Source organism: Limulus polyphemus, unplaced genomic scaffold (genome assembly GCF_000517525.1).
Source record: "Limulus polyphemus unplaced genomic scaffold, Limulus_polyphemus-2.1.2 Scaffold55, whole genome shotgun sequence".
Taxonomy (NCBI): Eukaryota; Metazoa; Arthropoda; class Merostomata; order Xiphosura; family Limulidae; genus Limulus; species Limulus polyphemus.
The window spans coordinates 22799-37111 of record NW_013665665.1 but is presented as its reverse complement, the minus strand read 5'-3'; the positions used below and the strand labels follow the sequence as shown (position 1 = coordinate 37111).

The 14313-nt window shown below is 35.2% G+C and overlaps 1 protein-coding gene across 2 annotated transcripts in view; it reads left to right on the top strand.

The window, feature by feature from the left end:
* LOC106463698 overlaps positions 1–9073 on the top strand; it is a 79483-nt gene extending 70410 nt beyond the window's left edge. For both annotated transcript variants that reach the window (XM_013923759.2, XM_022391636.1), the window contains exon 8: positions 5943–9073. In XM_013923759.2, the coding sequence (XP_013779213.1) occupies positions 5943–7042 (1100 nt within the window). In that variant the 3' untranslated portion in view covers positions 7043–9073. The remainder of the gene's footprint in view (positions 1–5942) is intronic.
* Positions 9074–14313: the final 5240 nt, after the last annotated feature.

Here is a 14313-nt window from a genome sequence, read left to right as displayed (position 1 = left end):
TCACCGTGAGAATCGAACGCTGGATTCTAACGTTGTAAGTTTGTTTGTTTTAGAACTAAGCCATATTAGGTTAGCACAAATATACATAATGGGCTCTCGGACCTCTGTTCACCGTGAGAATCGAACGCTGGATTCTAACGTTGTAAGTTTGTTTGTTTTAGAACTAAGCCATATTAGGTTAGCACAAATATACATAATGGGCTCTCGGACCTCTGTTCACCGTGAGAATCGAACGCTGGATTCTAACGTTGTAAGTTTGTTTGTTTTAGAACTAAGCCATATTAGATTAGCTGCTGTGTCCACCGCGGGAAATCGAACCCCGGACTTTAGCGTTGTAAGTCTGTTAACATACCACCGATCCACCGGGAACCAGTAGCGTAGGAAACAACTTTTTATACTTTCTATTTTTATCTTAATTTCTTTATCTTATCTTTTCGATTCTTTACCTCCAGCTACAAAATTCCTTTAAAAACTTTTTATCTGTTTATAATGGATCATTATTTTGACCCAAAACCTCAATTCAAGTGGGTAGATCCTAAGCTTATACATATTTAAGGGTGGCGAAGTAAATATATTAATAGTTTTTAACGCTGAACAACAAATTAAGCTTTATGTGGTTAAATGTATTCATAACATATTAGTAGATATTTATGGGGGTAATTGTATTCAGGGTGCACAAATAGCACCCTTTTTTATCTGATTAATAACATTCAGTAACATACATAAAAAAAATTTATCTAATGAATATCCAGGTAAGTCATTTAATATTTATTTACGTTTGCTTAGTTTCATCATATAACTATCTTACTTGAGGTGAATTTCCACCAAGTCTGCAGCAGGACGTGGAAGACACGATCTCTCAAATAAGACAAGGTTATTGTTGTTTAGTATCAGACGTTGTAGACGACTCATCTTCGCAAAAACTGCATGGCCGAGACTCAAGATGTGATTACTGTAGAGATAAAGCTCTTTTAAGTTGGCTGAAGCGTTACGAAAAAACGTCTCTGGAATTTCCACAAATACGTTGAACGCCGCTGTAAACTTTACCAAGCTGGGAAGTGAAGGTAGTAGCCATCTTGGTTCAGGAAGAGTTAAACTACAGTTGAAGAGTCGGATCTCTTCCAGGCTGTCTTCTCCGCTGATAAATTGAATGTTTGTACCACTTTTCGGGAAAAAGGTCAAATGAGTATTAGAAAATGAAATTTTTTTAAGTACTAAACCTCTAAGCGTTTCAGGTTGGAAGTAACCAATGTCTGAATCGTATATGTAAATATAGTGCGTTTGCACACCGTAAAAATATCTTGCTTTATGCAGAAGCCTTTCAAACTCTTCAGTCCCGCGAACTCTTCTACAAACCATAGCCAAATCCTGATCGATGAAAGAACAGTCACACTTATCTTGGGCTTCAAATGGACACTGTGCAATATTGGCATCACTAGTCCAAAGGATGGAGAGAAGGGGAATCAAGCAAGACACTAGTTCACAATATGAGGTACGTTTCGAATAGAAAATCATGTCTTATATTAAAATACCAGCGCCAAAAAAACTAAATCAACTTGAATTTTGCGTTATTGATACTAATATCTGGTGCCAATATCTTTTTTTATTTCCTATTCTGTTTTCTCATCTATTATTTCTGTTTTAAAAAGTTTGAATGTACGATCGAAGATACATATTTCCTCTTCCATCATGTGCTCGGTGAATTAAAAGAGTACCGTCTCAATGTCTTTTCCTATAAACGGCATTCCTATCATGTCACATCCTGTCAATTCACATTAAACAAAGATGAGGATGTAACGATATCAGTAAACAGGAAGGAACTGAGTGGTATTGGTGTTAGTTAGCTACTACATTCCGTATTTTTAAATGCAGTATAAAGAGAAAAAATACAATTGGTAAAACAATTCCTTTTTAACGACAGCTCTCATTCAAAATCGAATATTAAACTTTGGTTTTTGTAGAAACCCAAACCAATATACTTGTTAACCTTCAGATTTCACGATATTTTTGTATATTTGACATTTATTTAGCCTTATAAATATACTTGTTAACCTTCAGATTTCACGATAATTTTGTATATTTGACATTTATTTAGCCTTATAAATGTTCTTACACCCCTTATATCCCTTAGACTGATTATGACTAAATTCTAACACCTCAAGACCTGACAAAGTAATAATAATATACCATGTTATCCATCAAATTTTGACGAAAATCAAATACCTTTGTTTTAGATCACATATATTGTTTTCCTGTCATACCATAGAGTAAGGAAAATTTCTTATATAACTATCTCCTCTCAATAGCCTGTCATGACCTGGTAGTCAAGTCTTTCGACTACCAATCTGCAGATCATGGGATCGAAGCCCGTCGCTGAATATCATTGCTTTTTTTTGCAGTGGAAGCGTTATAATGTGACGGTCGATCTCACTATTCCTTGGTAAAAAGTAGCTCAAGAATTGGCGGCGAATTGTTTTGAATAACTGCATTCACTCTGGTCTATAACTTTCAAGTTTCGCAATCTGAGGGTCGCGGGTTCGAATCCCCGTCCCACCAAACATGCTCGCCCTTTCAGCTGTGGGGGCGTTATAATGTTACGGTCAATCCTACTATTCGTTGGTAAAAGAGTAGCCCAAGAGTTGGCGGTGGATGGTGATGACTAGCTGCCTTACCTCTAGTTTTTCACTAGCGCAGATAGACCACGTATAGCTTTGCGCGAAATTCAAAGAGCATACAAACAAAACAAACATTTTCAAATTAAAGTCGGCTAGTACAAATAGCCCTTGAATAGCTCTGAGCGAAATCCCACACGTTCCACGTCTACGACAAAATAATAAAACTCCTGTTGCTTCAACACACGTGCCAATATTTCAGACAGTGTCAAAGTAATTGTACTTTTATTGTTTAATTCCACCGTTATTTCTTCGACTGACGACGGCCGTCACTAAGTAGTTAGCGCACACGGACTGTGAATCTGAGAATATTGAGATAAACTTCCATATTCCATGTACAAATAATACAAAAGTCGCAAAATTATTATTTTCGTCAAAGAATGAATTACCTGTTTGAAAAATTAACTGTAAAAAATGTATTGAACTTTTAAATGTATATAAAATACCGCTAGAAGCGCAAGCTTCATTCTCAGAGCGTTTTGTAAATAAAGTCATTTCTTATTCTTGACTATATTCACGTCTGTTGACATAACACCAGGGATACCAAATAATTCTAATGATACTGATCCATTAAAGTCTTTGTTCGTCATTACCTATTGTTGGCTATGTTCACGAATCTTGATATAATATCAAAAGATACGAAAATAATTCTAGTGATACTTCTAATAAAGTATTTGTTCGTCATCACCTATTGTTGACTGTATTAACGTCTGTCGATACAACATCAGAAGACACAAATCTAACTCTATCAATACGTGTCCAACGTGGAGTCTCATTCAAAATTGTACTACCAGAGGTAACACATAACGCTAGTGGCACATGATATAAAATCTGACACCACTCCTGTCTTTTAGAAAATATCACATGTTGTAGCACACAGCAAAAATTTTATTTGGAACTTCAGCACAAGTATGAAATCTTATTAAAATACATATCGTATTATTAATTATTTTACATATAAAGCAGCCTCTTAACTTAATTGTTTGACCCCTTCCATCATTCTTATGGACTTTGGTTTGGAGTGCCTTTCAAATCAATGACACTTCACTCAGAATTCAGAGCCTTAAATTGGTATAACCGCTAAAGAAGAAAAAAAAAGTTGGTTATCCCTTCTATAAAGAAAGTTCATTACAACATCAGTCGATCTGAGCGGATCCGATGTTTTTCAAGTTTTAAGGCTTGGATGAAAAAGTTATGTCCACAGCTCCCATATATTTCATAAATTGCTGAAAACGTCCAGTCCCGCTAAATTGAAGGAAAAGTTAGTTTTGCTAACATAGAGAGTGGCTCGAACAACTGTGATAATTCCAACAAACGAAAAAGATTATCGAAACCCGATTTGTAACGTTATAAAACCCTTTAACTTCCCACTGAGCTACTGGGGGGGTATATTAATTCACTAAATCAGTTTATAATATTTCGTTTTGTTCGTTTATTTGTTATAAGCACAAAGATTCAAATTGGGATGTCTGTGCTATGATCACCGCAATTATTGACATCTGATTTTCAGCGTCATAATCCCTCTGATATACCGCTGAAACAACTGTTGGTATACTATTTAGTATACCTGACTTCAAAGAATTAGTTCACATGCTTTTCAGTAGATGGCAGTTAGCTATCAGCGTCTTACCCTATTAGTTAACACAATTTTCAGTGTTTAGTATATCAGGTTGTTGAGAGTTAGTTGAAGTTCTCTTCTATAAAAGACAGTTAGTTATTAGTTCTTTAGCTTATTAAACCATATCATAGAGTTTAATATATCAGAATTAGTTTAAGTTGTATTTGTAGATGACACTTATCATTTTTATAAAACATGAACAAAGTATTAAGATTAGGACGATACTTGTGTAAGTTTCACACATATATATATTAAAGAAATAAAGTCAACATTTAATATTAGGTCGTCAAGAAATTAATGCCGCATTTTTGTAGATGAAAAAACCCGAACAACCTATATATCAAAACAAAACATATAAAATGAAATAGTCTCCATTCTTATCGATGATGTTTTTCCATCTTACAATCAGGTTGTTAATGCCCTGATTGAAGAAATCATTTGGTTTTGAAGCAAAAAACATGCCGATGTCCTCTTTAACACCTTCCACATTTGAATACGTTTTCCCATAGAGATGGTGTTGCAGCGAACGAAAAAGATGGTAATCTGATGGTATCATATCTGGCGAATATGGCGGGTGGAGGAGAACTTCTCAACCCAACTCCATAATCTTGTGTTGCATCAAATGTGCCACATGTAAATGTGCATTGTCCTTTCCGATTGACGAGAGAAGGGCTTTTCTGATGAAGGGCTTGATTTAAACGTTCCAGTTACTGATTATAGATCTCTGTATTGACAGTTCGCTGTGGATTAAGGAGTTCGAAATGAATTACTCCTTTGATGTCCCACCAACGCAAAGCATCATTTTCTGTAGATGGAGTCCAGGTTTTGGGGTCGGAAGAGATTTGTGTCTAGGATTGAACCGTGAACCATTTTTGGACAGAATTGTCACTGGTGATGAAAAATGATTCTCTATGTGAATATTAAACGCCAAAAACAATCGCATTACGTGCCAGAAGAGACGAAGCAATGTTCACACGTTGGAAACGATGATCATTGGAGAGTTTGTGAGACACACAAACACCTTCTTTAAGGAGTTTTCCCATATTCCTCAGATGTTTATATATTGTTTCATGAGAGATGTGTAATTTCAGGGCCATTTCACCAGTTTGTTGTCTTGGGTTAGACTGAACAAGCGTCCTCAGAGCATCAATATCAATTCTAACATGCCATCACAGTTTTTAAAGCCAAAATCACCTGAACAAAATTTGCTGAACCATCGTTGACACTTATGAACTTTCAAAACATTTCCATATACTTCATGATATTTTTTGTGGCTACAGAGTCATTGTTTCTCTTCTTGTATTCAAGCAGCATTACATGCCAAATGTGTGTCTCATCATGTGCCATCACTATAAGGGATTAGAGTATGCTAAACTTTACACATTATATAGGCTACACTAATGTGATGTTTAGGCATTTAACTATATATGCGTAATGTATGCTTTTTTGAGGGTGGTTAATGAAAGTGTTCCAAAACGTGACATTAATTTCATGATGACCTAATATATTTTACAAGAAGTGATACTTGTATATACCTTCAGTTTTTCTTGAAACAGTTATATTTAACAAGAGCTTTATGGATTAGTAAAAGTGCATAAAGTACCTACATTTTGTAAGTTGGCATTTTAAATTGTTACCTTTATTTTTTTCAGATCTACAAAGGTGTAGTAATTATTATCAGTTGTTACCACAACAAAATGTTGACCAGGTAGATAAGATAAGAACTTCTGAAGACTGTGAAGTCAAGTATTGTTACAAAGTAGAAAATACAAAAGGTTCCGCCTGTCCACTGAGAAAAGAGAGGTTAAAAAACACTGGAGGTCCAAGTGTCAAGGTGGTAGATATCACAAAACAAAGTAACACAAATTCTGAAAATATCTGGAAAGTGTCATGTGGTAAGAGAGAAAAAGATGTTTTGGGAGAAGCAAGAAACTCAGAAACCTGTGACTTTGAAGAAGCGGGAGGTACAGCAATAAAGGAATATAAGAATAATTATTTTCCAAACCTTGTATCCAGTTCTTCATTACCGAAGGATAAAGTTAATATTAATTTGCTTTATAAAAGAGAGCCCTATTCATCTAGGACTGTTGATCACACATCTGAAAATAATAAATATAATATAGACACATCAGAGATACAATATGACAGCATGTACTGTTTAGATGATAACTTAGGATATCGAAGAATTATAAGGTCACAGTCAACTGGTGATAACCAAGAACCCTCTGGAAACAAAAGACTTGCTAATATAGGTGAAATTTCAGTTTCAGAAAAAAGCAGATCATCTAATATACAATTCATTTCAACAGACCATGATTTTTCAAACAATTCCAGATCTTTTGATACTAGTTTTCAAGAACTATCCCCATATCCATTGGCAGCAGCAAGTGTTCAAGAAAATAAGCTGGAACTGAAAATTTTAGAAGCATTACAAAAAAGTGGTTATTCTTATAATGAATTATCAACTGAAGGCCTTAGTGGAATGTATAAAGAAGCTTTTGCTGACCAGGTTGCATCAGTTTTGATGAAAATGGGTTTGACGGGTATTTCTGATGCTGCATTGGCTGGTATTGTTCAACATCTGAGTTATGGGCAACAGAGTAGTTTACCATGTACTACCATAGACAATGGAATAAAAGAAGAAATTGTATCATATTATAAGGATACTTCATCAGTTGAAAGAGTTAAAGAAACACTATCAAAGCTAGGCATACCTCTATCAGACATGTCTACCAAGATACATACTACATAAGTTACTGAAACAACTATAAACTAACACTCTATGTTAATCCATTCTTATTCTGTGATTCTGTAATGACATCTGTTACAGAATTTGTCAATCAGTCGAAACTTCATTTTCTTTTAGTTCTGTAATGAAGCCTTTCACATCTGTTGTACCTAAAAACAGACTCAGGATCAAATATAAATTAAAAGAAAACTGGATAGAAATGAAAAAACAACAACTCTGTCTTTCAATTTAATTCCTGGGGTGCAGGAAATTCAACCAACCGAGAATTAAGATTAAGTTTGAAATGATACCAGACAAAAATAAGAGACACATCATGCAAGCAAAATTTCAGTTTGTAAGACCAGAAATAAAAGTACCTAAATATGAGATGTAAATGGATCAAGAAAGAAGACCAAGAAAAAATATCTGTTACTAACAGCAGCATAGTTACTCAGGAAGGCTCTTTGAAGAAACCATGGAAACAGTATTGAAGGTTCCAGATCATTCCAGAAAAATATTTTTTGATCAAATTCATGTCACTCCATGGATATCTAAGACTGTTCAAGATCCAGTAGAATTGAAACAGAACATCTTGAAAAATTATACACAGCAAGCAAATTCAGTGGGAATTTATCAGTACATTTATGAAATAAGACTTGGTTTGCCATCAGTAAGAAGTGGGAGGCCTTCTCTTTATCAAAGCAACCCCTTCTATAACACCTATATTTCATCTTAAAATTTTGGAGGTAGCCTGAAACTATGCACCTTTTCCAGTAGAACCAACTGAATTTTGTGAGATCATTAAGCCTTCAAATGAATTTGAATATGCTGTCATCACTGTTTTCAACAGTTTTAGATGGAAGATCTAATAAGTTTCAAACGTGGTTTCTGTTGTTCTTCAGATTACCATGTTTAAGAGAGACGACTAGTTTTAATTTGAAAAGTTGTGGCCATTATGGTTTATAGTATACTCAAATTTCATGAAAACACCCAGTTGAAAAACAAGAAAAATCTCAATTCATGGCTCTTAAATATCTTTGCTAAGTAGTTAATATTTTAGTGTTGAGGCCTTTAACATTCATCATTCAGTAATTGAAGAAGTATAACTCATCTTTGCTGTTTGACATGGATTTGTATTGGATATTCTGTGCTAACATTGTATATAATGTGATTTAAAGTTAAAGTTTTGTTAAGTGTTTAGAACTTCTAAGGTGGAGCATATAAAGATCTATATACACCTTGTGTTAACAAACCTTAAAATTTAGTCAAAATTGTAAGTTTCTTGTAAGATGTACTTGAGATATAACTATTTAATACCTTTTTTTCACGTGGATAATCACATCATTATGTTATTTTTTGGCTTTTATTATATCTGGTACTCTGTTACTAATTTTTCTCATGTAGACAGTTTGAGGATTTTTTTAGCTTGATGGGACCTTTATTTTTTCACTAAAATTTTAGGTAAAGCTGTGACTAAAAAATTTCATATTGTTTTTTTTTCAATATCATTGAAATTCAAAAAACTGTATAGTAATTGGTTGTCTTGGTGTTTTATTTGAATATAGTAGAAGTGGTTGTTTCGGCCTTTTTTTTTCTTCTATAGAAAATAATGGTATATATATATATATGTGTGTGTGTGTATATATATATATATATATATATAGGTAATTTATATCGTTTCCTATTTTTTGGCATTCATTGATTATGCTACAAACTAATATAACTTGAAAACTGCTATGCTCACAGAACAATTTGCTTCAATAATATATGTTACTGTATTTTTTTGTTTTTGTTGATAGAAGGTTACTAAATGTATAACTGTAAATGTAACTTTAAAATGATGAACCTAAAATCTCTGTAGTGTGTATTTAGTGAAATATATCTTGTGTGTGTGTTTTTGGTGTATTAGACATTTTAATATTCAGGATGTGTTTAATTTTCATGTCACTTGGAAACTTACAGGGCTTTCAAGATATTGATTGTTAAGAATATTAAGCTTGTCTGTTTATCTATCTGATTAAGAACTTTATTAGATAATAAAATCACTGGAAAGAATACTTGTCTGATTTGGTTGTAAATGAAACAGTTGTTTGTTTTTCAGTTTTCTTACAAGCAAAGTTATTTCAGTATTTTTTAGTTAAGTTGCTTTTTTAAAACGATTTGAGTGTATTGGGTTAGATTCCTGTTGGCACCAAATTTGCTCACTATGTCCTTGTTATGACAAAGCTGCTAAGGCTATTGCCACTAGCATTGATTTTAAACTGCTGACTAGAGGAAAGGCAACTGGCTAGCAATGCCCACCACCAAACTTATATTTAGTTATTTATTTTGCTTTAGGTTTGAGGAACACTGTACTATTCAAGGAATCAAATATAATTGATTAATGGGACTATTAATTAACTGTTTAGCAAATACCACTAATCACTAAGGTCAATCAGCTCATAGAAACTTGTGTCTTATCCTTCCAACTGGACATGATCCACAATCCAAGTTAATGATGACACAGAAATTTGATGAAACATGTATAAGCTCTATGGAATAGTCTCTGTGGTGTATAACACAAGCCTGAGGTAAGTACTGGTGCAGATTTACAAGTACCTGCAACCTTTTGTATGGACATTAACTAACTGGAGATCATCATATGAAAAATTTTACCCAAATATATCTAAATAATGATATATTATTTTCTAAGTTTTGATGTGTTCATATTGTGGACTTAGATTTTCCAGGATGAGGATATCCATTTTACGTAATGGCATTGAAAAACAAAGGAATGTGAATCAACTTAGGATGAAGAACCAACCAAAAAGAGACCTGCACAAATCGTACCCCAGTCATGGTAAGCAAAGTGTGGTGTCTAGTAACAGGTGAGAATGCACAAACACAAACATTCAGTAGCAAAAGCCATCCATATGTCCTAGGCAAGTATGTAACAAAAAAAAATAAGAATTTTACACCTGGAAAAGTGACACAAGTAGCCAGTACAATTTGCTTCCAAAAGGTGTCTATTCAACCATTGCACATTTCAAGCAGCTGGAGAATGAAACATATATATTGATACTATTTTATAAGAAGACATAACGGTCAAGTTGCCAAATGCAGCGCCTTTGGATTTCTGTGTGATTGGACTGTTGAAACAGATGCTAGGAAACCATTTTAGTTAATTCAGTTTGACCTGAGCATACTATAGTGTATACGAAGGAGAAAATTTTGGTGCCGTGCCTAGGCTATCTTATTGTGGAATTTGCTGATTCTGCTGAAGTGTGTACTGCCCTTTAATTGAATTTGTGCTTTAAGTGTAAAAAAAGCTTCTTAGTGACAAAAATGGTATTTTACACAGCTAGAATGACTTATAAACAAGAGGGAGAGTCAATCACTAAGGGAATACAATTGTATGATAAAATTTTCTGGTCTAGAAGAAAGCATTTTCTGGACATAGACATTAACCCATGCTGTTACGATGCATGTCTTTCATTTTATTATAGATGATGACATGGGAAGAAAAGCTGCTGATGCACCCATAATTGCTGTTCATTCTCTTCCCCTGAGTATCGATCTTAGTATGAAGAAAACACAGATGACTGAGAATTATCACGATTATGTGGCATCTGGTGAGTTTGATGCTAAGTGGGATGGTCTGTATAGAACTCCCAGATTTATGTCTTTCAGAGTAACCCAACTCAGCTCTGGTCAAAGCTGTTCTTAAACATTGGAGAGGGACTGAAGATTGGATGATGTACACCAATAAAGGCAATCTCACCACATATGAGAGTGTAGGCAATGAATGAGGAACTAAGTGGATCATAGAGCATTGATGAGCCTTTATAAGCCAGGATATATACTGACAAAATAACCATCGATCACAGAGGAATCTGGAATAATGTATAGCCAGTGGGTTAGTTGCCAAGCATACCTTGTCATTTTGCCATCTTATACCATAGGTCTGCTGCTTGTCAGAGTGTCAAGGACCCTGAGGGTACCTACAGTGCTGTGCCTATGATGTTGTGACAATCATGGTTCCTTGTAAGGAAAGCAAAGCAGATAACTGTCGATATTCAAGGATACAGCAAAGGAGGAATTGGACCATCTAACCAAAATTTCAGACAAGTAACAGCTTGACATAACTGAACTCCAGAAAAGGATATGTAATGCTTGGTTTTGAGTTTAGACATTTTGTCTTTAGACCCCATTGAACACCTAAGTGAGGAGCAACTGTAAGATTGTGAGACAGTCATTACTAAGTTGTGCCAGAGGTTGACTCAGTGGGAAACAGCAATTCAATGAGCAAAGTTCAAGGCTTGGAAGAGTGGTATCACAGAAAGTTTGACCCCCCCCCCATGTGGATTATCTTCCCTTTTCCACCATTAGGCTTACCAAACAATGGCCTCAGTAAATAGCAAGGATATCCTCTGATAAGTTTATGAAAGGGGTACTCAATAAAATGATGTGGCACTACTTGGATGCCAGTTCATCTCACCCTTACTGAGACAGTTTCTGTTGTGATGAAATACAAAGTGGCAACTTCAAACCAGTTACAAAGAAGGAAGAACCTCATGATGGTAACTGCAGTAACTTCACCTCAGACTGACTGTCCTGTCAAGACACCCACATATTGTGTTCTAGGCAAGCTGAGGGTTATCCAGTTACTCACACATTTTGGTGTTGCTGTTGCAATTACAACTGCACTGGTATTTAATAAATGGGCAAGGCTATTGCTGTCCTTTTGTGATTAATGTGACACAACCTACACCACTGATGTCTCTGCTAGGATGTCATCTTGGAAGAGAGGAGTTGAAGTGGCTGTTTTGCCTATGGACTGTTAGGTCACTTTCAGATGTACTTCCCATACTTTGCTGAGCAGCAAGGTAGACAAGACTTTTGGTTTCTACTTATGATGCAACAGGGACAGGAGAGTCAACAGCAGGCAATGAATACTGCTACTGCTACAGCACCAGGAAACTAGAGTTCTACTGACTTGAGGGAATGAAATAAACAACTTGCCAAAAGGTGTATGGTCAGTCTAATTCTCTTAGGGCTGGGTGGAGCTTGATGTGTACTCGTTGGAGCACAAGAGTGATAGAATTCGTGGTTGACACAGAAAGGATTAGACCATCGTATATTAGCAGCTGCAAACGAAATTACCATTTGGACCAGTAGTTACGAACATCATTTTGTCAAATGGATATAAACTAGACGTGAATGGAGGGGTCATACTCTGACTATGTCTAGGAAGCTTTACAGAATAAAGGTAGTACTACAGAGCTTATCAGTCAGTTTCACCTGTGCGACTGGTTAACTAATGTTCCATGGTAGAGTTATCTGATGTTGGCAATTCGATGACGAGGAACCCACTTTAAGACTAATAATGGTTGGAAATGGCTTGAATGGGTAATGAAGAAAAACTTTAATATAAGTTTAACTTAACAGCAAATGTACAACGTTTCGACAAGGTTTTGTCATCATCAGGTACCTGATGCAAGGTAGAAATCAGTAGTCCCATAAATGCTTTGTTCCCCCCACAGCAAAATGTCAGGTGCTCTAGCAATAGGTCTCTTGACTTGAACGTATTTGGAAATAAAAAATTTCTCAGCTGGATTCAGTTGTACAATACCCAGTTGATAAAAAATTCAGTCTAGTGCTTGGTCACTTGACTCGCTTCCAGATATTAACTTATCTACATGACTTATGGCATCAAATGGTGAATTCCAATGAATTGGACAAGGAACAACCAAGCGTCCCTATTTCTTTCTCAATTTGATCGGCAGCTACAGTGCATCTGCTCTGTTTATTCCATAAGGTTTAAGCTTTTGCTATTGGTGATTGAGATACTTTTTTATGTTAGTATTATTTAAAGCTTTATCTACATCAGTAGTAGCAACTAGATTCAATGTATAAGAGGCACATCTTTGATGGTCTGGCAAAATACATCATCAACATCTAAAATATTGGCAAGAGAATGAATTTTTACAACATCGTTGTCATCATCATGATCTATGACTGCATCATCCCCACTACCAGCAGCATCACCATATAGTTGATCAGGAGAGATGGTGGATGCATCATTGAAGAACAGTCTGTAAAAGAAATTATCACTCTATTACTTAAACTTACAACATAAATGCAAAAAATAATTTTGGTATTTGATAACGTGGCAAATAATCCATCCATGAAGGGCAATGTTACGATTTCCAACCAAGTGAACCAGAAACCAACCAAAAAACACATCCAAATAGGTGTAATATTATATTACTCCTACTTGGATGCATTTGTTGTATATATATATATTGGATGTTGTGTATATATATATATATAAATTAACCTTTCCATGATGATGAATGGTTCTTTAATATTTTATTCTGGCTAACACCAGATGATTTTATTAAGATTAAAGAAAGACTCCCAGGCATGAAATGGATAATTATATGCTATGGCGGTCACACACATACACCGTTTTATTATATATATATATATACCAGAGCATAAAACACAGTGTGCATATTGGCATACATGCTAGAACTTCGCTTTCCACAAGATCACTCAGCAGATATTCTTCCCTCGAACTGACGTCAAACCAATGCTTCATAGTAACTTGAAACGCGAATTTACTCGTAACTATGCATATTACCACCTGACAGGGGCATTCTTTAGCCTCTAGATATTATTTAGTCAGTCAGTGAAAACATTGCTGTGACTGACCTGTTCTGTGCAATATGCAAATAACCAAAGTAGATAATATTTGCTAGAGAACAAAAAAGGTAACTAGAAAGTCCTTTCTTAAATAAAACTAGTTCATTCTTTCTCAATACAACTTTGCAATACACTTAATTTCCACAGTCACTTTAACTTAAACCCACGCAATAATTCACAATGATTTACGCACTTTACTTATGGTCACTACCGCGCTTGACTCAATTATCTATCTCTGCCTGTCTGCAATTATCTATGCCGTCACTTCTCTCTCTCTGCCGGGCTTATATATTAAAATAGAGGTCGCCTAGAAAACACTCGGGCCTTCATAATCCTTCTAGAATCCCATGACGTGTTACTAAGGTCACGTGACTTCCGCTGTCGTAACACTGCCCCATCCTTAGTATTGTTCGTCCCGAACAATAGCCACTTACAATAAACCAATAACAATTAACAATAAGTTAATTAAAATGTACAGAATTACAAACACAAAATTACAATTCAACAAAGACTCTTAATTTTATGGGACGTATCTTCTTCCGTATGGTATCCGTCTCGTTGAATTCTGCTTCATGTGGGGTTCATCTACTTCATCAGTAAATGTCCTA